This window comes from Gekko japonicus, unplaced genomic scaffold, assembly GCF_001447785.1.
Source record: "Gekko japonicus isolate JY-2015 unplaced genomic scaffold, Gekko_japonicus_V1.1 scaffold428, whole genome shotgun sequence".
NCBI classification, from domain to species: Eukaryota; Metazoa; Chordata; class Lepidosauria; order Squamata; family Gekkonidae; genus Gekko; species Gekko japonicus.
In genome coordinates, this window is record NW_015165842.1 from 1,126,292 (window position 1) to 1,151,414 (window position 25,123).

A 25,123-nucleotide genomic window follows, 5' to 3' on the forward strand; every position below is an offset into this window, starting at 1 on the left:
ACTTTTTACCTCTTACATTCATGCAGCATTACAATTTGCTACGAGCCAATCATGAGCAACAATTCCTTCTGGGCAAGTAAGCCTTCCAAACATCCTCCTCAAGCTGTTCCGTGACACAGATATAAGCTGGCAGGTAAGCTTTTAATCTGGCAAGGCTATGAGTCAGGCAACGATGAAAGGACTGTAAAGCAGAGGGAATATGCATGTAGGCAGCAGTGGCAAAAGGTGGGGGTTATGACATGCATTGTCAGGTGCCCAGCTGCTCAAAAACCACTGGATTATTATATTCAGCTGATTTTCCTACAGATGTGGTTATACTCATTTTATTTTAGCACAAGATACAGGTATATTGGAACACATTTTTTAAATGTCACACTGTAAATTTACACACTGTCTCAGGGCAACATGAAGAGTGGCTCAACGGAAAAGTCTAGAATGTGTTAATGAGTTATATCGACATTTCTGATGTTTTCAAACTGTGCATTCTTTCTCATACCTCCAATAAGGCAAAGTTTAATTCCTCATGGAGGAAGCCGTGATTTAGGACTCTGGTTTTAAAAGTATGCCATCAGTTCTTAAAAGCGTGAGACTATATGGTGCCCCTGCTCTCATGATGTGATTCAAGTAAACTCTCAGTGGTAAAAACTGCTGAAAAAGGACGAAGTACAATTTATGCTATGGATCCAGTAGAAAAGGAATGTTAACGCAACGTCTACCCCTCCCCTGGATCTTCATTACATTAAACAATTTATAAATATGTGGAAGTGAGACATGTTAACCTGCATTTCTGACCTTTAAACTAAAATCTCTACTGCATGCAAATATCCAACATGCTGATCAAATGGAGTAACTGGGTTGATTATCAAGCTCCTGAGGCTAAGAGCAGGAATACAAAACTTCTTGCCAGCCTTCATATTCAGGGTTGGAATACCATTAGCTTCACCTTTTCTTTTCATTAAAACTTAGTGATGGCTTACATGCCAACCTTGCTTCTGTGCTCTTCCATACCTGCTAGCATTAAGGAGCTATAGACATAAGAATGCTGCATTTGGGATACGTAGGTTCAGTTGAACTTTACCTTGAAGATACTATGGGGCACAGCACAACTCTAAATCTCAGTTTCCCTACCTTAAGAATAATATGTACCTGCCTTACAAGAGATAGATCAAGACAGGTGGCTGTGTTTGTCTGTAGTGGTAGAAAAAGAGCAAGAGTCACTGTGTTTGCCTGTAGTGGTAGAAAAAGAGCAAGAGTCCAGGGTAGGAGCTTTTGTGAAAAAAAGAATATCCAAAAAAAAAAAAAAGAGAGTACAAAAGCTCACACCCTGAAGAAGGTACTACTGGACTACTGCTCTTTTCTGCTGCCTTACAGGACTGTGGGAGTGCAAGTACAAGGCTTTTTACTGTTGGTATATCCCAGAGGCACAGTACTTATACTGATTTGGTGATCCTCATACTCATCATCTTCATGTTTCCACCCTCTTCCTCCATTTCCCTCACGCATTTATAACTTGTAGTCTTTTCCCTTCTTCCTTTGATCTCCTGCCACTGACCATTCCAACACAGCCATGAACTACCTCTCACAATGGGCAACTGTTTTATTCTTACGACTTCTGATGCCTTTTCCCACACATCATGGATAGCATCCCTTACTTAATTCCCGCACGATGAAAAGGAAGATGCTGAACTGCTGCTTGAGTTCCTAGTGCAGAACGTTCCTAGACAAATGCTCCAGACAGCCACTTTACTACCAACACTTTCTTTGGGAGGAAATAAACATGGCACAGACCAACTGCAGATCGCCAGGTGCAAAAAGCAACACAATCTTTTGGAGCCAACTGCTCTCTTGGGGGCTGCATCACCATCTGATCAACCATTTAGCAACTCTTCCTTCCCATACTGTAAACAGCAACAAAGTCAACCACAGCAGTGGCACAGTCATCATCCACACTTACGCCCATTGTTCTGCACTCCCTTAGGCTTCCTGCACTTTCTTACCCTCTTCAGGAACAGGGAGAAATCTCCCCCCCCCTTCCCCTGGTCATAAGACCCAGTTTGTCATAACAGTAGCCATTTCTTCTAATACATTCGTTTATGAAATATTTTAAGTTCCCCTCTCCTTTCTCTTAAAACAATAGTAGAGAAGCAAGAAAAGTTTGAAAAGTTTGGGCTGGGACCCTTTGGTGGATCATGGAGTCCAATTCTCTGGATTGCATGACCCCTAAAATACCACTTTGTTTTGCTACCTTTTAGAAGGGCTTGCTGTTAGTGTGTGCATGGAGGACAAGCCATGCCTCTCTTGCCTCTTTGCATGCTGAAATATCATGATGGTGAGGCAACGTCACTCAGTGGTTGCAGGGAATTCTTCCAAGGCTCTGTCTCCTGATTTATTCCTCAGTATGGCACATCTCGTGGAGCATGGCTTTAGCTCCCTGCTCTCTTGATCTGTTGCCCATGGTTATAGCCTTGACACTAGTCATGTCATGAATCTGGCTCCCACTCTTCCTGTTGTGTGCCTACAGTTCGGTCCCAATCCACAAGGACCACTGGTCTTGCAGACATTAGTTCTCCCCTCCCTGTTAGACACCTTTTTGAAGCTAAAAGCACTCAGATTTTATTTCAAACATGGTCTTCCCACCCACTTGTGGGTTTTTATATTGGATGCTTATTGTTCATCAGGACACTTTATTTTTGAAAAAAGGACAAACTTCCCATAAAATATTTCAGCTATTCTAGTCTCCCAAGAATGCTGACACGTAGCTGCTTAATTCAACTGGTTTTCAGGCAGAATGTTTTCTTGTCTTTCAGAGACACGAGATAGCTTCTTCATATTACAAGACGGTCACGGTACTATATATACTGTTGACATTCCACTACTAGACTCTCATTGCACTTAAGAGCAATTTCCAATCCCCTACGTCATACAGAACAGCAGTTACACAACGAGAAAATGTGGAAGGCATCTTTACACATGATTTAAACTTTCCATTGTCGAGGCTGCAGTTGTTCGACCCAACAACAGCACTTCCATAAACTTTGATGGAACTATCGCAAAAATATACGGTGAAAAATGCCACAAAATATTAACACTGCTGAGAAGAACCTAGCAATTACTTTATTTAATATACATACATACATACCCTAGGGGGTGAGCGGGATAGAAGTCGAAGGTTAAATAAATAAATAAAATCTGTACAACTCTGAAAAATTCCCAAGAAAGCTTATGAAACATATCAATAAAATGGAAAACAATTAGTATAATTGAGTAACAGGCAGCACACTGTTTAACAGCAGCTCTGCCGGATTGAGCGATCAATAAATCAGAAGGTATTATTATTTATATATATTTTGTAAGCCGCCCTGAGCCTGCCTGGCAGGGAAGGCAGGATATAAATCAAACAATAAATAAATAAAATAAACATAATAAAACAGTATTTGAAATCAACAAAGCAGATGAGAGAATATACAGTAAAACAAGGCAAGGAACAAAACAGCAGCTAGTAATTAATAGTGGTGCTGGGTGGGGACAACTCAAGAGAAAATGGTGGGGAGAGTTCATCTAGGGTAAGCTTAAGCTTGGCACCAATCAAACTGATGTAGGGAAGGAGCTGAAGTCAGGTGCCATCACACAGAAGGCACTCCTGCTGGCTGCCACCCACTTTACCTCTGAAGATGGTGGTACAGAGAGCAGAGTTTCTACAGTAGACATTAGCTGACAGGCAGTTATGAAACTAAATGCAATTTTTCAAGAGAAAATAAGTCAATTTAGGTTGCATAATAAAAACTCTTGCATGACAAGGATTGTTCACACATTGATTTCTTTTCTCTGTTTCTCTCTATCCCAACTACTGTTATCAAGTTTGGCCACATCTAATATAAAACATGGGCTTCAAAGTTTAGATTGACGGTAAAGGTTTGGAAAGCAAGCCAAATGAACCTTAAAGCAGCAGGCTTTGCTGAGAAGAAAATGAAAGACTGATGAGAAGGGAAATGCTATAACTAAACTTAAACGAGAACAGCACTCATGACCCCAGGCTGCAGTGAAGAAGATCTGGATAGAACTCTTCTAAATTTAAGGGCAACTGAGGCAACAAAATAAAGTCACCCAGATACATTTTTAGTATAAAAATCCATTCTACCCATTGACACACCCACACCCTTAAGTCAAGTGGTCTACAGTAAGTTAGATATTAGGGTGTGTGTTTTTAATTAACACAGCCAAAAGGAAGCACAAGATGCTGCTGGATTAATTCACTAGCTATATATCTATTTCTTAAGTATGGTCCCCATCTGCAGGTATCTAAATCTGTGAATCAGGGCCACCCTTCGCCAAAACAGATAGTTCTGCAAACCTGGGGGACTCCCCAGGTTGACAGAAAAATCTAAAAACTTTAAAAAAAAATACAATGGGGGGTTTAAAATCACCCCCCCCAAAGGCTGGGAGCCACACTGTGCTTGCCAGGAATGAAGCCGGGGGTGGGTGGGTCCAGAGATGAGGCATGCCAGGTGGCACTGTAAGGGATGGGGGAGGAGCTGGAGATACAGGCAGTGGAGGTGATGGGGACACCTGCCGTGGTTACCAGTAATGGTGTGGGGGGGAGCTACTGCTAAGAGGGGGCAGGGATCCCTCCCCCACAATTATCATGATGTTCCACTTGTTTCAATTGTATTTGTAGGGATTCTGTATTTAAACTCAAGCCATACCATTTAACTGCTTCTCTTGAAACCCCACAGACGCGCACATTAAAACTTAACTTAAAAAACACGCACACACACTTTGGTTACTCACATTTCCCATGTATTCTGAAAGGAGATCTTGCAAGGCTTGTCGCACAGCATTACACTCTGCAACTATGCGCTCCCGTCGGTCATCACGTGTGCAAGATGAATCAGCCATCAGGGCTGCACCGCTAATGATGCTCTCCAGGCGCTCTTCCAGGGAAGGCCTAAAACGCTCCTCACTGAAGTTCAAAGGATCCACAATAATTTGTTTCTGGTAAAAAGAAAGCATTTTCAACTCTCAATAAGTGACTCGTTACTCTGGACCAGTGTAATGAACGTTATCTTAGAATTGCCAGGAAACGTTAACAGTTCAAACAGCCATGCTTTGACAAACACAACACTGGCAATATTTACATCAAACTGTACTCAAAATTATTCAGTTGCATTTAATTAATCCAGAGAAGGTTCATCACAATAACAGAATCTGAGTAGACAGATGTTTGCATTTTAGTTATTTAGACGTTTTGCATTTTAGTCAAAGAAGAGATTCCAAATCTAGAGGGTTCTAGAACCCCATATTCAGAACGTTATATCACAAACTCAGTTATTTCAGGCATATCAGAGTTTTGAATGAGTATGCATCAGCACAGTTCATATCAAATTAAAGCTGTGTCAGTGATTCCCCTTCTTTTTAAAAATTTAATCTGGCTCCTTGAAAAGACTGGTTCCAGCCATGAGAGCTATGGTTTGTTAATGCAGGAATGTTTCTTGTTAATTGTACAGGTTTATTTAAAAATGTGGCTGTACCTGACTTCCTTTTAGAGAGGCTGCTGAACAATAAGTTTCCAGAAGGTAGCTGGTACCACATAGCCTCACACGCATATGTATGTATTACATTCACACTAACAGTCACAGTCCATTACAAACATTGTCCAGTAAAGCCTTTGCAACTGTTTCAACAGTTTACACACCTTCATTCAAGCCAACAAATTTCTGCTGTCCCCTCCTCAGCTAGTTTGCCAATTCACACAGGAGAGACCTCATTGGAAATATGAAAGGGGAAGATAAACCCCCGGTGACCTTTTTACCTACAAAAGCACTCCCTAGACATCCGTGCCCCTCCAATCAACCCAACAGCCTCTCCGAAGCAGCCCAAGTCAGTAGCCTTTGCAGCATCACCAGCCAATTATATAATTTTTCTCAAAGCTATTTGCCTATTTCCATTCCAAAGCGTTAACCAACAAGCATTTTAGTGCTGCCAATTCAAAATGCCTAGCAGCCAGCACAGCTTACACGCATGCATGGAGGGAAGGAAGCATTTTGAGAGTTCTTCTGAAGTGCAAAGTCTCAGGGGAAACAAGCCCAGGGTATTAATCTCGTTTATTTATAAAACTCATTACTCTTTCTGACATGAAATACTCAAGGATATTTACACTAAAGTCACAGTGCTGTTGTAATAATAGTAAATCATCAGGCAGACACATTCACATGATTGCAAATGGGGTACTAAGGTGGAATCTGAATACTGGCCTTATTGCCACATGTAAAATCAAGCGAAGAGTTGGTCTTCTTGGGGAGGTTGCTCTACAGATGCAGAGCCACTGAGAAACCCTGCCCAGAGCTTACAGGAGGAGGAAATGACCCACGTCAAGGCTTCTCCAGTAGAACTTGAAGGGTTCATGATGTACTGTAAGATAGTCCTACATATATGCCTGATCAGAACCAATACCAGTTCCTTGACCCAGGCTTGGAAAAACTGACAGCCCTGGATACAGAACAGTGGCTGACATCTATACGAAACAGAAAAACCAAGACCAGGAATGATTGTGGAACAGACATGCCAACATGAGTACAGTTATAGTAGACTTACAGTGGTCAGCCAGTGTGGTTGGAATGCTGGATGACAGATGGGGAGGACCCATGTTCAAACCTGAGCTCTGCCATGGAGTTTGTTGGCTGGTCTGGGACCAGTCAACCTAACCTATGGTGCTGTTCTCAGGATAAGATGGAAGGAAGGGGCCACATGTTGCCCTGAGCTCCTCAGAGAATGGATAATAAGTCTGTTTTCCAGGAAGTTCTCTTAACAAGCTAAAACCTAACCCTTTCAAAAATAAGTTTATGCAAGGATATTTTAATGGTGGAGGTATGAAGGAAAGGAAGAGGAAAAAGAGGCTTCAGAAGTGAGCACTACAGGAAACAGGAACAAATGACACAGATCTCATTAGAGGAGGGGGAAATTGGGGCCAGAACTCATAATCTTATGTCAGCATTTCAGCTATTTGATGGCCTTCTCCTTCTCACTACTTTGGGCACAAGCCAAGAGGCAGTTACCTGTCTACAGCAAATCTGCTCTAGCAATGAGATAAACTTGTTATGATGTCATAGATTATCCACGATAATTCTAATTGCCAACAGAATGCTAGGAAAATTAAGTAGCTTCTCTATTGGAAAGTAAATTGGTTGGGGAAAATGCTTTACATGGGGACAAGAGCCCCCTGCAGTTGCCCCAGAAGAAGCAAGCAGGGCTGTCAACAAGGTTTGTTGAGCTTAGTTCATTCATCTCCCATCCCCCTCAAAGAGTGTGCGTAACATTTCCAGCTACATGGCAGCCTCTCTGAGCTCTAAGGAAGCATTCTGAAATCCCATAAACCCTTGAAAAACTTGGGAGAAAAAAAATCTTGTAAAATATTCTAAGTCAGACAAAAGTGAAATGTTTAAAGCACTAACAGCCATACCACACCACTGCAAATGTTTGATCCAATATTCAAACGCAATATGCTAGCAATCATAGCATCACTGATGCCTTCAACAGGATTACTAAATAATCAACTTTCTTAAGCCCAATCTTCAAATTTATAATATGGATATTTCTCCAGGAGAGTAGTCAGGAGGTGCGAGATGGAGTTCCAAGTTCATAAAATCTTTCCACAGAGCTCATGAAGCTCAGAATGGAAGTTCATAAACAAAAGCTGTGGATCTTTCGATTTGAAGATTTATTATTTGCCACCTGAATATGGATTTATGGTAGCTAATTTTACCAGTGTGGTATCTGTAGCCTAATTCTATACATGATAAGCCAGAAGTAAGCCCCAGAGTTCAACAGGATTTATTCCCAGGTAACTGTAGAGTTATGGTGTACTACTGAAGATGCTAGCATTTAACTGAACATCCAAATTCATTGCTACTTCATAATTCATTGCTACTTCTAAAATGCTCATGTAGAAACAGACGTATGTTGAAGCCTGCATACTGTTTCTAAACCCAGGTAAACAAACCCTTCTATTTTATTTACTACAACACTGGTGATCTCTATTTTCAAAGTATTTTTTTCTAGCCAAGCCCATCCCTCCAAAGAATGAGGTGATATATCTGGGTATCCTACAGCACACCAGCTGCAGTTCCATGACAAATGCTGGCTGTATCCAGAACTGTTCCTACTCAAATGAAGGCATTTGTTGGGGCAAGGGGAGAAAGCGTAATTGGCTATGTTATTGTTCCAGTCAAATATGTTTGCTATTTCAATCAATTGAAAGTCAGCGATTATAAGGGTGGTGATCATCCGCCCATTTATTTCTGTTTGGGCCCTCCGCATTTAGCCATACCACAAAGTTTATCGTGCTCTCAAAATATGAAAGGCTGTCATCTGTGCTGGAGACCTACCTCCAGCATCTCAGCTTGTGCTATTATGAACTCTTTCCTCTAAAAGCTTGGCTAGCTATTTTTCCTCATCCAACTCAGCCAATATAAATCTGACCAACCTGTCCAGGATTCTTGAATCATTCAAGTCTCTATATGTCAAAGATATTCTACTGGATCAGAGCACAGAGGCAAATTGAAACACGTGGTTTAACAGAGATCACAGATTACTTAAAAGGCAGATCCAGTGGAAACAACAAGAATTTAGAAGAAATAATACTATTACAATTCTGAGGGAGCTACTAAACCTTAAAAAGGAGCTACAAATGAAAGCATTTATACCTTCACATTTCATAAATCTACTGAAGTACCAATTTGTGCTTGAGTTGCACACTACATTTCATGTTCTTAATGTACTCAAAAAAATTATAGTTGATTACAAAATGACTCAGATGACACTCCCTTGTTTAGCAGATTCACCTGGTTCCCCTACCTGACATTTTGGGGGTTGGAAGGGTGGCAGGAGGAGGGGGAAAAAGAGACGAAGGCAGTCTGTAAGTAGAGAATATTCAGCATGGAAAGTGAAGAGACCAAGGCTGGGTTAAGTAATGGGACTGAACAGCAGATTAAAGAAGAACTTGTTCAGCCTCAAGGTAGGAACCTGTCTTTTCCTTCCCTTCTGTTACTCTGTTAAAGCACCATGTAGGCTGGCAGCAATATTCTAGTACTGATTTCTGGAAAGAATGGGTGGTGGCAGCAAACGCCTGAAGGATTGAAAGCACAAGAAACAGGAGGGAGGAGGAAATTATCAGGGAGTGATGCTGGAGGAAAACCTCACACCACTGTGGGCTGTTGGCAGGAATGACTGCACTGGGAAGGGATGCAAGCCTCTGCCCTCCTAAGCTTCTGTGGTGGGGGGATGAGGTATGGGGGGAAAAGCCAGAAAGAAATTTTAATTGTTTTCCAAGTGCTGAAGTCTGGCTTAGTATCAGAAAGAACACCGGCTTTCTTCAGGCTCAGGAAATGGACAGGGAATCTGATGATGCAATCTGACAAAGGCGCACCCATCGCAAACCTTGAGAACAGGAAACAGAGTGGACTTTGGAAGCTGCACTGAAAGAGATCTGGAAGTTTTGAGGAAATTCTAGAAGGCAGCGGAGGTCTACGGGAAAGCAGCACAGAGTTAAAACAACAGGAGAGGAAAACACACTCACAGAATTGAGGGCCAAGAGAGGCTATTTGCAGACTGTCTGGTGTACATGAAATCTTTGGTTGTAGGCCCTTTCAGAATAAAAACTGTGTGCTATACTTTGTACAGGCCCCCTATCTGACACACTTCCACGAATATAACAAGTGCCGTCTCCCAAGACAAGGGACATGCCTTGCCTTTAGCAAAAGAGCAGTTCTGTCCATCTATAAAATTAAGGATGGGATGCTTTAATCTGTATTTCAATAATTTGTGCTTACAAGAAATATCTTTTAAAAATGGAAACGCAAGCCCTGTAATAAAACCAGAGACATCTTGACGTCATAAATGAAGAGCTGGCTCACACATTTCCAAAGTGATCTGCAGATGTCTGAACCACCCTGCATTAGGTATACTATTTATAGCTGCCCCTCCCCCCCTTTCTTCTGTGTGGTCAACTTATGGTGTGGCTGACTTACAGTGACCCCATAGGGTTTTCAAGGCAGGCGACAGTCAAAAGCAGTTCACATTCCTGCGTCCACATCACAACCCTGGTATTCCTTGGAGATCCCCCGTCCAAATACTAGCCACGGCCGACCCTCCTTAGCTTCCAAGACCACCCTAGCCTGGACTATCCAGGTCAGGGCGGCTGCCCTTCAGAAGGTTTAAATATTTACTATGCACATTTTATTTTCCTTGTGAAATTCAGTACTTACATCAAAGTTGTTAAGTGCATAAGCCAACTCTCCCCCACCACTGTGCTGCTGAACCCCTACCACCATGCGACTGAACCGAGTCCTCAGAAGCTGTTGCTTGGGCTGCATTAGAGATTCCTGTAACTGCCTGCTGCAATTGCTTATAGATCAAGTCCCTGTTGGCTTTGTAAGCGGCTACATCGGGATGTTGCAGACATGCTTGAGAAGCGGTGTACAGTATAGGAATGTTTTTCTGGAGAATTCCTCTGGCTGCAGCCATCTGATCACGATGACCTATATCTTTTAATTCCTGCAGGGAATATATTCAAACAAAAGTGATTTGCCTAGTGAAATAAAGGTTCAGACTCCCACACAGCTGAACACTGCACTTCACTACTTTTAGAGGTCTAGTATTCAACAGAAGGTGCTAAGTTCTACATGGCCTCCGAAAGCAGCCAGGTTGAGTCCTGGATGCTCAGCTTTCAGTACCAAAAGCACAGGACACCAAAAGAGAAAATAAATGAGCAGAAGCCTGATTAATTTCACCAAGAGCTTCTGGCAATCAGGCAACAATATCTCTAACTGCTCCTTTATGCACCTCTTATGGCCTTAAATTCCAATACCATGACTTTTTCACATATCCTTCAGATTATATTTTTCCCTAGTCCTTGACACTGACATACTACAGGACTCCGCAACAAGCATACTAGACTACTCAGTGAAGTAGTTATGGAAACTGATGCTGGAGGGAGTCACAGTTGTGGCACAGGCTTAGTCGTCTGTTGAGAAGAACATGAATTTGGCTCTAGAGATGTGCACTTTAAGAAAATCAATAATTTTGGATTTGGATTTTGAGAAGGACATAAAAACTGGTACTCAGGGGCGCCTGATACCATTTTGGAATTCAGGTTTTTTTGGGGGAGGGATTCTGGAATCATTCAGGTTCCATCATTCCCTATGGAGCATATTTCTCAGCTTATTTCAGGCTCTGCTTTCTCCAGCCACTGTTTTCCTGTGCTGATCAAATTCTTCCTTCAGACGGCTTTTCCTCAGCTGACTTTTTAGCTCTTTTTGTTGCAAACTACCCAGCACAAAATTTCTGCTTGCATTAGAGCCCTTGCACAAGTGGAAATATAAGATGGACTGCAGTGCCTGCCTGTGCTAAACCAACTTACTGCATCCGCATTTGCATTCCTGGAAGGAAGACACTGCTCCTGCACGAGCAGAACTGCGCCATGTCTGTTTATGCTTCAACACTACTGGATCCAAGGTAATGATTATCACTCCGGTAAGTCTGAGGGCAGCTTTTTATTCTCCCTACCACAAACTTCAACCAGTTACAGTTCACCATAGCTCTGCACATAAACCCCTCCTCGTATTGACTGAATGAGCAGAAGGAGAGCTGGCAGAAACATGCTGGGCCCACTCTGGCCTCTGCTGGCTTGTGAGAATAGCGTCTATGTGCACAGATAGTGTTCACACGAATGCGTCTTCCCTGTGATGGGGACACTGTATTCCCAGTGCTGCCAATCGTGGGGGAAGGAGAGTTCACATGAACACTGCCTCTGCACACAGATGCAATGCTCATAACCTGGAGATCATGTGGAGGCAGGACCAGCACACTGTGCACACTTTCTCCCTCCACATGTTCAGTCAATGCATGAAAGGGTCATATGTACAGGGCTTATGTCTCAGGCCTTCAAGTCACCTGTTCTAAGCTAAAAGCTAGTGAAAGCCGTTAAGCCATCCACTAATTGCAACAATTTCTCAATCCTTCTGTTCCATATAACCACTGAAAACCTCAGAAATCACTCCACTGGTAACAGTAACAAGGAATCAACCCACTACTTGGCAAGCTGCCCCCAAACCTATATACTTTGTTGCATTATTCCTCTCACAGAAGCACACACGCTGAATAATCCACTTTAGCAATAATTTCTAAGTGGATTCTGCCGTTTAACACAATAAAAACTACTTGTAAGGTGGACTGAAAGCACATTAATCATCAAGTGCAAAAATGTTTAAATTTTATAATTTCTTTAATGTTAAGCTTTAATTTTCAATATAGATTTACATTATATTTGTTAACACTGCACACATAATTTTTTCTGTTCTCCATAATTCCCAGACTTATTATTCACTAATGGGCAGCTTATCCATATGTTTTCTATAGTTAACTTGTGCTATCCATATAGACCACATTTTAGATGGCCTTTATCACATGATGCTAAATTGCCAGATATATCAATAGCTTCCATTTTATAATATTGGCCAACACGGATTCTGTCCAAACATTTGAAAAAGATGCAAAATCTGTACTATACCTGCTGTCTCTTGCCTGCCATTATATTAAGTTTATCCACCTCTGGTTTAAGGGCTTTGTACTGTATTCCTAAATCCTGTTCAGTACCAGCGTTTCTGAGTTTCAGGATGCCTTCTTCTACCTAGAAAATTAAGACAAATTTTAAACTATGTACAAAATGGGGAGGTATTACAGTTTAATAAAGATTCTGGGAAAGTGTTCAAGCAGTACAATGAACTGTTATCACCCTCTCCCCAGAGGCATGTTAGTTTGGTGGAAAGTACTGATTGCAAACTGCACAGATTTCAGCAAGCCTTTTAAGGCATACAGAATGAGACACTGGGCTGCAACCTAAAGAGTGGAGGAAGTTCATAAAAAGCCCACTGTCATTCCTTACATACACTCCTGAAAAATACTTGTGGGACCAAGAAGACAATCTAGGCTGTGGCATGGGGGACCAAACCAGAAAGGGGAATCAGCCGGAACTGGCTCCAAGTCACATATCAGGACGTCTGTGGTTCTTGAGGGTCTGCCATGGGAAAGGGAAGCCTACAAAAATCTTCTCCGTTTCCTACAGAATTTGACGCATTATTTAGTAAGATGGTTAATGCATCAAGTTCAAATTACAGAATAAATGTGACTGAGGAGCAAAAGCTCGCTTTGATTTTCTTTTGTGAAGCCTGACAGCCGTTAAAGACGGCGACATCTCTCCAAGGAATGCAACAGTCCTGTCCGATCAGACCAAGGCATCCCATATCAACAGTAGGCTGATGCTTCTAGGAAGCCCACAAGCAGGGAATGAAGGCAGCAGCCCCAGCCCACTTCAAAATCCTGGATTCCTCCTATAATATACCCCAAAAGAGCATCATAAACGAGAAATTAAAAATGGAGCTTCTACTTACAACTTTTAGCTGAACGAGTAGCTTGTACACATCAGCCATGTCAGCCAAAATAAGCAGCCGGGTAACTGCTGACAAGAGGGCACGGGCTGCTCTCACCATGTTCCCTCGTTTCACAGATGAACATGGGTCATCAGCAAATTCTCCTGAGGCACTCTTCATTAAGTCTCCTATGCACACACCAAATTAGCAAAGAAGTGGTTACTGGACACATTCATTACGAGAACTTGAAAAGAAAAATCAAGTTTATGTTTCTGTTAGCAGTATACTAGTACCAATAATGAAATCAACTTTGATCAGTACATTTGTAGTAAATATTAACCAACATTAGAAAACATTAGAATGATGTCTGAGTCCAGTGGCACCTTTAAGACCAACAAAGTTTTATTCAAGGTATGCACTTTTGTGTGCTCCTCAGATACTTTTCACTAATCTGAGGAAGTGTGCATGCACACGAAAGCTCACACCTTGCACAAAACTTCATTGCTTTCGAAGGTGCCACTCAACGCAAACTTTGTTCTACTGCTTCACATGAACACGGCTGCCCCCTGGATCTATCTTCATTAGGAAAGACTGCTTAACATTAGAAAATTAAGGGCGCCTGGTTCACACATTCAAGAAAACGAAATGGCAGAGTCTTTAGGTGGTCAAATGGCCTATACTAGGATGAGCCCCTCAAAAATCAGAAGAGCAACCTAAGAGAGGAGACAGAAGCTCCCTCCCTACCCTACAAGTTTTCCATTTGGATGGAACAGCTAGATTCGAGTCCAGTAGCACCTTAAAGATCAACAATATTCCCAGCGCGCCAGGTTTCAAGAGACAATAATCCCTTCATCAGATACCAGAATTTGAATGGCTTTTACGTGAAAGAATACTCAAAGCTAAAATCCACCTCCCTCAGACTAAACAAGTACATTCCACTCCATTTTATCACTTCAGGGCTCTGCCACCTCATTACCACCTTATTTCCCTGCATGTGTGAATCAGGCCTCTGAGACCTTTAAAAACACAGGACTAGATAGGACTGTCATATTTAGTATTCTTCCCATTTCATAACAACTGTTCACTTCTGCTTTAGGGATTCAAGTTATTAAACTAATTCCCATTACAATCACTGGTATAACCAAGCTTAGTAGTAATAACATTCAATTGTATCATACCCAAATTGAGTCCTTTAACTGTCATAAATATTTCCTCTGAGATCGTTATGTAAATATTTGTATTGCCTGAAAACGCACACCATGTAAGATTTAGTCCAATCCTATGTAAATATGAAAAAGATACCTACTGGACTTTCTACTTTCTAGAATGAAAGACATTTTTTCCAAATAAAGAGATGGGCAGGCTTCTCTCAGATTCCAGCCTAAGTAGAGCTATTTGTGGATAAGCAGTCCAAAAGTTGATTTTATCCAAATAGGAATCCAAGCTCACAGAAAGAACATCCCTGGATGGACTATGGTATGTATGGAATACTATGGGGTTCTAGGTCCCTCCCACAAATTCTGCCTGCCTTCTTCCACACCAGCCCAATTCACCTGCTGTGCTGCTGAGAAATGATGTGGTTATGGCAGAAAAGGGAAAATGCAGTTCTTCTATCTCATTCTGTGCTCTGGCGGGGGGAGAGGGTGTTGGGAATTATGACCAAAACACATATTAACTATGAGGTCCTTTGGGCACTATACTTCCCAGAATGCATAGAGAGAGTGAAGGAATAAAGACTGGAGGAGGAATCTATGAGCTTTCTCTTCACTTTTGGTTACTTCTCACTGTCACCACACCATTCCCCAACAGTGCAAATAAATAAAGGCAGGATTAAAAAAAATGGTATTCTTCTGGCTCAGAGCCCCAGAAAACAATTGGGCAGGTAGGAAGCTCATCTCATTTTAAAGATGGTTTCTCCAGCTTCTAAAGCAACTGTTCTGAGCCAAAGGACTATAAACTTGCCCAGTATCTAATTAAAGACTTCTGAAATCAGTGAATTCATGTTTTACAATTTTTCATGTTTATAAACTGACTTCTGAAAGGTCACTGTTAACATTTTTAAAATAAATATTTTGAGTAGAGTTCAATTATTACATTGCATAAGACTCAGTGGGTGACCTTGGGCCTATGTTTTTTATTTCAGCCTAACCTCACCAAATTGTTGTGAAGATACAAAGGATTGGAGGGAGGGTATGTGGCAGAAATTGCCGTCTTTACCATTCTGACCTCCTTGGAGGAAAGCAGGATAAAACTGTACATTTAAAAAGGCAACAGTGTTTTTTTGTTTTTTGTTTTTAAATCAGACTCAGATTTCCACAGGTGATAAGAACATAAGAGAAGCCATGTTGGATCAGGCCAATGGTCCACTCTGTGTCACACAGTGGCCAAAACCCAGGTGCCATCAGAAGGTACACCAGTGGGGCCAGAACTCCAGAAGCCTTCCCACTGTTGCCCCCCAAGCACCAAAAATACAGAACATCACTACCCCAGACAGACTGTTCCATCTATACCGTGCAGCTAATAGCCACTATTGGACCTCTGGCTCCATATGTTTATCTAATCCCCCCTTGAAGCTGTCTATGCTTGTGGCTGCCACCACTTCTTACAGCAGTGAATTGCACATGTTAATTACTCTTTGGGTGAAGAAGTACTTCCTTTTATCTGTTCTAAACCTACTGCTCATTAATTTCATTGCATGCCCACAAGTTCTGTGAGAAAGGGAAAGAAGTACTTCTTTCTCTACCTTCTCTATCCCATGCATCATTTTGTAAACCTGTATCATGACACCCCTCAGTTGTCGTTTCTCCAAGCTAAAGAGCCCTAAGCGCTCTTTAACCTTTCTTCATAGAGAAAGATGTTTCATCCCCTTAATCATTTTATTTGCCCTTTTCTGCACTTTTTCCAATGCTATACTATCTTTGAGGGACAGTGACCAGAACTGTACACAGTATTACAAATGAGGCAACACCATTGATTTATACAGGGGCATTATGATACTGGTTGATTTGTTTTCAATTCCCTTCCTAATAATCCCCAGCATAGCATTTAGGTCATAATATTATGGTCGTGATATACATAATTAGGTCATATTATACATAATATTAGTCCATAAGATACATACATCATACTACACATAACATTAGAGCATAACATACTTAATATACGCTATTAGATCATAATATACACCTTGTTTGCGGACATCTTCCACAGCAGCCACCAACTCTTCTTTAAGAAACTGGCTCTCTTTTGCAATTTTATCTCCTTTCTCCAAGAAGTTCTCTGTGGCTTGCTCAACTGATGCAGCTAAAACATGTGCCTTTTTAGAACGGCCCCTTTTTTTGTTGGAAGGACCCTTGTTACTAGTATTGACGAGTGTTGTAACCTAGAGGGGAAAAAATAAAAATAAAATTCACACATGTATAGGAAAAGTTCCTGACTAAACATCTATATCAGCAACTTTCGTAATTCAGAGCTTAGACAGTTTTAGAAACCGATTGAAAAAGTGTGACCATTCAATGCATCCTTAGAGCTTTAGGTTTCATAAGAAACTAGAGTTTTTCATTTGCCAATTATTCAGTCCATAAAGTTTGAAAGCAAGTGTTGAGACAATGGAACCTTCACATCACCCACTGACACGGCTGGATAAGCAAGTGCCAATGAGCAGCCTTATCTTCCTGGAGCAGGAGATAGGGGACTTGGCTGTACTGTACAACTAATTGTATACTATGCAAATCTTATTTTCATTTCTCACTCTTGTACCTTCATTTCAGTTCTCCCTTTTGCTATCCAGTTCTTATGCCCTTTGTTCTACTTGTTGTAATCTACTTACACAACCCTGCCTCTTTGCTCTGTTCCTGCACTCGCTTTCTAACATAGTATTCTTCCCTACTTTCATGCTTCTTTTTTAAAAAATGCTCAGAAGTAATTTCTTGTATTCCTTCCCTAGCTCTTTCCTGATCCAGCATCCCAGTAATTTCTCATGAAAAGTCTTCCATTTATACTTCACGTATTCCATGAGCAGAAGTGCATACTAATTGCTTGATACGCCTTTTCAACCTGCTGATCTACAATTAAAGAACCCTTTGTACTACCTAACAGCTTATATTACACCTTTGATAAGCACAATGCAGATCCTACTACTGACCAATGATACAAATGCAAGTAAAACCATTAGTCTCCCAATGAGACACTGTGGAGCCAAAACTTTAAATAAAAAGGTAGGGGTTTTTTTACCTGTGTAACAAGAGGTTCTAACAATCTCTCCACTGCCAGCGTTCTTATCTCGAGGCTTTTGGGATCCCACTTGAAGTTAACGTTTCCTGTGTTAATGGTAGTCATCTCTGAGAAGACAGAAGTATCTGGTTATTTCACTTGCACTGTCACAGCTCTCCATGTAGTACAATCAAGCCTGTTGATTCAGACAAGTCTCAGTTCCACAAGGCTTACTGTCCCAAAAGGGTATGCAGGGGGTTTGCAAGCTCTGACTGAAAGGGTAAGGCCAATTACTGTTCCCCCCCCCCCTGCAAGAGTAATAGAAGCAAAAAATAGTTTCCCCTTATATACATCAAAGAGCAATCAGGTGACTCTGGGGAGCAGCAAAGTTAGAGAGGAGCAAATCTACACAGTTGAATGCATACATTGATCAATGGGAGATTAGTTGCTTGAAAGTCATGCTTGAGCAGCAGGATGGACCCTGAAGTGATAGCTCACTCCTTCAAGTTATATAACTGTAACCACACAGTAGCACTCAAGCAATGAGTGGCACTTTGTCAAAAACCTAGAAGGTAGGTGCTTAGCGAACACTCTGGTTCCCATTTGTAATAGAAAAATGAACATCTACATGTAGCAAACTCCTGCCCCCATCATGGTGCGTAGAACTCCAGCATCCTTCTGAGGAGTCAAGACAGGACACCTGAGCTCCCAACCCTCCTTCCAGCCACACAGTTCTACATCACATGACTGAGAAGCTATCATGAATACTGGGTTTTATGAGGAGGATTAAATGGAAGAAGGAAAAAATGTGTTATACCCTGCTTTGGATCTCCACTGGGGAGAACAGCAGGGTATAGATAAATAATAAAAAATGAAACACAGCCAATATTACAACAAACTCCCATATCTACATTAAATTAAGAAAGCCAAATATATAGCAAAAGCCAACTGTTGTATCAGCACTTAAGTACTGACTACCACAAAGCTCTCATCTTGTGAGGTGATCCGGTTATGATCCCTAACCTATATAGGTAAGGACACCCCCCACCCGTATCCTCCGACTGAGGTGGAGATACAGGCCTTCCCCCGCAATACCCCTCTGCTGTATAAAAAAGTAAAACATTTGAAGCCACAGCTAGCATGAGTACTTCCAAAGACAAGCCACATGATACCTCATGAGACACCCAGAAAAGTGTTCCATTCTCATGGCATTCATAAATGTGTTGCTAGATATCATAGTTACCAAGATGCTTTCACATTAATCAAGAACTTGTCCAAGTGAAATTAAAGACATCATGCTTTGACCATGAGTATGACTCAATACATAAACTGCATGTGATACAAATGTGCAGCAATTTGTACAAATGAAATAGAGAATTAGAACAAATTTTGAAACTCAAATTACAACTAACCCCTGTTATCAGGAGATTCTTGCAAGGCAAAAGCCAGATCATCTAGAGCAGAGGTCCCCAAACATTTTCAGCATCTGGGTACCTTTGGAATTCTGACACAGGGTAGTGGGTGCAACCACAGAATGACCACCATAGAAGGTGAAGCTACACACACACAGAGGAAGCCAAAGTGCAAAGGAGTTGCAATTTAAAAACACTGGGAGAGATGGAATAAAACCAAAACATAGGTAGTATAGCCAATCAGATCTCCAGTGGCCAGTCATAAGCCTTGCTGGAAAGAACCCTGCGGCACCATGCTGGGGACCCGTAATCTAGAGCTATTCTTGTCTAAGCACCTCTTATCAAATCATGGGTCAAACTAGTCTGGAGATAAATTGTTTCCCCCCCCCCCCCCCGCAACCTTTCATCGAACATACCCTGTTGGAGGAGGTATAGCATCACTGCCTCTAAATCTGTTCCCTGGTAGCACAGGATTTTACCACGGGGAAGCTCCTCTCAGACAACTGTGGTTTCAAGCTACTCCAGTTGCACAGGAAAACTAACATGAGAACAAACACACATGCAGCACTTTTGGATTATGGCTACTGTGACATCTCTATTGTGAAAAGAATTTCCACTATAGGACCTAACATACCAGACTAATCCGCCACATTCATCCTTGCTTATGACACCCAGAAACATAGAATGAAATATTTTCCAGGTGTTTTTTTGTGGTTTTTTTTCCATTTCTAAAGGTTTATTGTGTCATAAAATGAACAATGGATGGATGTCATCTTCAATACAGTATGTGACAAGCTTGGCAGTTTCAAAATTGTAATTAGTGTTTTCCAGTTGATCATCCATAGAAATTATGTATGAGTGTATACGTATGTTTTACTGATTTTTAACTGAGGGGTAGGGGCCAAAACTAAATACACATAATAATCCAAATTACAAATCAATTATGAATTCACTTGATGAGGTGCCACAGTAACCTCCACGGACAAGAGTTACATTCAGATGAAATAGAGGAGTGGAAACCATGTCCACCGCATGTAATTCCCAGCTCTTTGCATGAGCTAAAATTACTGTTTAAGTTTTCAATGCTTTCAGCTTTTTAAGTTTATACAATGTAAAGGCAGCACATGCTATATCACCTTCTTTTATAAGCAGTATTCCAATAAAAAAAATTTCCACATAAAACTTTGAATTTGTCGGAATATAAAACCTTTGAACCACACTTTTTCTTAACTAAATATCTGTTGCTAATGGGACATAAAAGTAACATTTCTTTTGCTTTCTAATTCCTTCCTGCCGAAATGACATAGCATCTCCATCCTGTCCTTTGGAATCCTGTACATGGTGTCTGCAGAGCTCCCATTTTATCCTGGCCCCTCCTTCCCTCAACTTCCTGTCTACTCCGACCTTTTCCTCAGGCCATTGTCTCCTCCAGTTCTTCCCTTGGGTTCTCTCAGCCTGTTGCCTGTTCTACCCCTGCCTCTCAGTCACCTTGCCTCTGGGCTCTGTCATATTATTCCCAATATGTTGACCAAGTAAGCAGTGTATTGTCTGCAAAACATTTTTAAAAAGGAGGAAATATTTTTTTAAAAGGAAAGAACTTCCTCCGCAGATTACACAATGAAATCAGCCTTAGAAAAAGTGTTGCTGAAAAGAAGTAACTGCCCACTGATGTCATATCATTCCACTCTAGAGGCTCAAACTTTTGTTCTTCTATGCCACTTCCATTCCAGTCACAGTGAGTGGCTTCAGAACACAAACCAGATACTGAACAGAGCAATGCATCAGTTTTGGCAGGAGGCCTAGATGACAATTAAACTACTGCATTAATAGAAGTACTGTACTTGTCTGGCAGACTACATACCAGACATTAATCATCTGACACAGAGATCTTTGACTACACAACACACTAGGCAGAGTCCTAACATTGCTACACATTAAAGTGCAATGGATAGAATGGTGACCAATTCCATATTAAAACAGCTATTGGGGGAAGAATGGACGAAAGCACTGCCAGTTATTCCTGCCAGAAAGCACATGCAGAAGCTCGCACAAGCTTGCTAAAAGTTATATCATTTTATTGGTTTATGATAGCAATTTGTTACCTACTCCTCTAACTTGCCCAGAGAGGATAAGAACACAGAACTGCTTTTCAGAGAACAATCAGGCCAATGCAGAATGGGAATGGGATACTAAGATAATGCATAAAATTACTGCATTATTTAAGGCTGCAATCTTAAACAGGAACATCTGAACTAAGTGCAAGTTAATTCCACAGGATTTATTCAAAGTTGATGTTGATCAAGGCATGGCATACATTCATAGCTTGATATATGCAAACTTAACATTTTGAGAGCTGCTCAAAACAGAACAGCATGACTGAAGATCCTGCTTCCTGCCACTGCTACCCCCCCCCCCGAAACACAACCACCAAGGAGACATTTCACAAAACAAGAGAAACTGCAATGGTTCACTTCACTCCAAGTGTCAGCCCTACAGTCTTAGAAGTCCTTCAACACTACAGCAGGCATAGTCACCTCAGGTGAAAACCAAACTAAAAATCTGCGTTCCTTCAAACTAAGATACAGCTACAGATATGCGAAATGAACTTCACAACATCAAGAACAAAGCTATAGGAAAGAGAAAGACAGTATGAAGGGCAGGACAGGAAAAATCCTAGGCCCCTAGTTGTCCAAGAGCCTAGAGGTGAGAAATATGAAACTTTCACACACTGGAGAAAAGAATGAAGATAGCTTTCCCTGCCCTAGTTTCTTTCAACAACCACCCAGAACACTTCAACTAACTTCATACCAGGTAATTTCAATCTATGATTTAGAAAAGAACGTGTGTGTCATGGTTTAATAATCAAACTGTGACCACCTGTTAAAAGCAGATCTCCCCAACATCAATGACTGAGTTTTCCAGGAAATAAATTTCTGGAAATTTTTCCAATTCAGATAAGTAATTTAAATGTATAATTAGTGAAAGAAGGCAGAAACACAGGTTTTGTCCATGGTTCATACCCTACCATCTAACACAACTGATACACAGCACAACAGCTCCAACAACAACAGACTATATTTACATATGTGAGGTAGAAAATTTTCTGTGGGAAAATATAGTACTGGAAAATTTTTCACACCACACCGCTGCCTAACATCTTTTCCTAAACCTAACGTAACAGTCGCACACAGAAATAAGTACGCCAAAGACACTTGAGGCATTTTGGCCCCGGTCACACGAGAGGTTTTGGGCCGGGAGATGGACGGATCGGGGCCGCAGCAAACGGGCGCGATCCCACCGCAACATCTGGGAAGTGTTGCGCGCCCGTTCCCGATCTGCCCCTTCCGCCCAAAACCCCACAGCAAAAAAGAACCACCTACCGAGGTGGCTCTTTCCAAAAGGCCGCATCAATGCCGGCCGTGGGATCGCCGGCGCGTCTACGTCTCTATTTTGGTGCGGCTTTTAAAAGCCGCACTTTGGCCTACGGTATTTTTTTCCTGCCGTATGGCAGGGACCTTTAATTAGCATTCTACGTATTGCAAAGTTTACTGGGGCCTTAAAAGTAGTTGAACTAAACAAAGTATGCCATGCTGCTTTAGGACAACTTATCTGATAAATGCACTTGAACTAGTAAGGTATCTTGCTTTCCAAAACCTCATCCATCAAGGTCAGAGTTAACTATGCATACCATTTTCACAATCATGTAGTTAGGACATTTGAGTGCATTGGACAATGCAGAGCAGAAGACAATTTTCTCCTGAACACAGATACAGCAAGAACCAAACCTTCAAAGACAAAAAGCAGTAAAAAGCTAAAAGTTCTTTATGCTAAACTGCAAACAGAAAAGTCAAGAGATCTGACAAGACAAGGAACAAGAGAGAAGAGGATACCTTTGCCTATTAAAATGTCTTTCTTTCCAAGAACAAAGAAAAAGTTAAAATTAACACAGGATCTAATTTGGGAACTAATTATTCCATTGATAACAGCAGTTAGCAACCACATGCTCAACATAATATGGTTCTTTCCCATGGAAATGCTGCACGTTCCTAGAAGCTGGTGGTGCTGCCATGAGAAGCAGCTGACTCAGATGAACCATGTAGTTTCTTCTGGTATCAGATAACTACCCGTACAGCTTTAGCAACATATGACTCTAGCCTGACTTTCGGTGAAAACAGCTGTCTACTTCACATGACAACTGAGTTATAATTTTCAGTCATCGTGATAAACCAGTCAAAATCAGTTCACAGACAATGGTTCCTTCCTGGATTCTTTCTCAATGAGTTTCCTCTCAGGAAGAGCACAGATACTCTAAATGCAGAAGCTGCTGCTAAATCAGATGTTCCTCCAGAGGATCCCCTAGCATTCAGATGGCACACAGGTGTCACTCTCAATGTGCCTTCTCATACATCAACACTCCATATGGCCCTTCAGATCCCATCCAGCATATTTAGAAGAAAATGTAAGTCAAATACTGTATTAGGCACTGTACTTATTTTAGAGAAATAGTATGTTGCAAGCAAAAGAGTTTGCCACATGTTTTGCTGACTCTATGGGGCAGCCAAGTTTTCGAGAATCTATTCAGTTACGAAGCTCACCTGGTGGCCTTGTACCCTAGTTCTTATGAAGTCCAAAATATATGGTAACTGACATGAAGTTGTCAAAGGGAAGTGGGGGAGAAGGCCCTTTAAACTCAGCAGGATTTACTTCCAGGCAAGCATGACTAAGGCTGGGCTATGATGTCACTTGTGCCAACGAAAAGTTTAACATATGTTAATTGGGAGACATGGATCTATGTTAAACAATGGAAATTATCTCAACTAGAAGACAAACTGGATTTTCGAATTTTGTGATGCCTGGATGTGAGGTGACAGCCAAAAATGCAAACTAAACTGGGTAGACTTAAGGAGGCTTGAGGTGGGGCATTAATAACACAGCTTCAGTGATCCACAAATAGCAAAGACTGTACACTTTTGTATTAACCACCACCTAATGGGAAAGTTCATGCTTTTATACTGAAAGAAGATGTATGGGAAAGACAGGACTCCACCAGGATTTTTCACTGACTGTGTACAAAACCCTGATGTCTTTTAAAAATGAATCTGGATATGAGGTGACTGCCAAAAACGCAAACTAAACTGGGTAGACTTAAGGTGGCTTGAGGTGGGGCATTAATAAGACAGCTTAAGTAACAGTGATCCATAAATAGCAAAGACTGTACACTTTTGTATTAACCACCACCTAATGGGAAAGTTCATGCTTTTATACTGAAAGAAGATGTATGGGAAAGACAGGACTCCACCAGGATTTTTCACTGACTGTGTACAAAACCCTGATGTCTTTTAAAAATGAATGGAGTAAAGGAACACACATAAGGCAGCTGCCCAATTAGTCCCTTAATTACCAAACACTGAGTCAACTTCTGAAGTTGCATCAAACCTTTCCCCAGTAAACGCAAGCCTATGAAGACTTCCACAGAAGTTTTTACACTATCTTATTTCCTCCCCCCAAATTGGGTCAGACCAAGCCTTCTAAAAAACACATACAGACAACTTTTGTGTTGCTTTAAAGAAAAAGCTTTGTTACGACAGGAAGGCGGGGCAGCAATCGCTCCCCCCTACTAAAAGCGCTTTTCCACACTCGCATTCCACCATTAACACTGAGTCAACTTCTGAAGTTGCATCAAACCTTTCCCCAGTAAACGCAAGCCTATGAAGACTTCCACAGAAGTTTCTACACTATCTTATTTCTCCCCCCCACAATGGGTCAGACCAAGCCTTCTAAAAAACACACACACACAACTTTTGTGTTGCTTTAAATTAAAAGCTTTGTTACGACAGGAAGGCGCGGCAGCAATCGCTCCCCCCTACTAAAAGTGCTTTTCCACACTCGCATTCCACCATTAAACACAGCCACATCTTCACACACACACACGCCCCCCCAAATGCTGGCGACAGCCAAGCCTCCTTTTCGACTTCTTAAACAGAGGCAGGGGAGCCACAGAGAAGAAGAAACTTGTGAAGGAATCAGAAAAACCAAAACTTTTACGGGGGGGGGGGGGGGGGGGGAGGGGGGGAGGGG

At 41.5% G+C, this 25,123-nt stretch overlaps 1 protein-coding gene across 1 annotated transcript in view; it reads right to left on the bottom strand.

Moving 5' to 3' along the window:
* CTNNA1 (catenin alpha 1) overlaps positions 1-17,759 on the bottom strand; it is an 80,270-nt gene extending 62,511 nt beyond the window's left edge. The window contains 7 exon segments of the mRNA XM_015411021.1: positions 4,789-4,992; positions 10,260-10,301; positions 10,303-10,548; positions 12,563-12,682; positions 13,443-13,609; positions 16,608-16,803; positions 17,655-17,759. Coding sequence (XP_015266507.1) covers positions 4,789-4,992; positions 10,260-10,301; positions 10,303-10,548; positions 12,563-12,682; positions 13,443-13,609; positions 16,608-16,803; positions 17,655-17,759 — 1,080 coding nt within the window.
* Between the last annotated feature and the right edge of the window lie 7,364 nt (positions 17,760-25,123).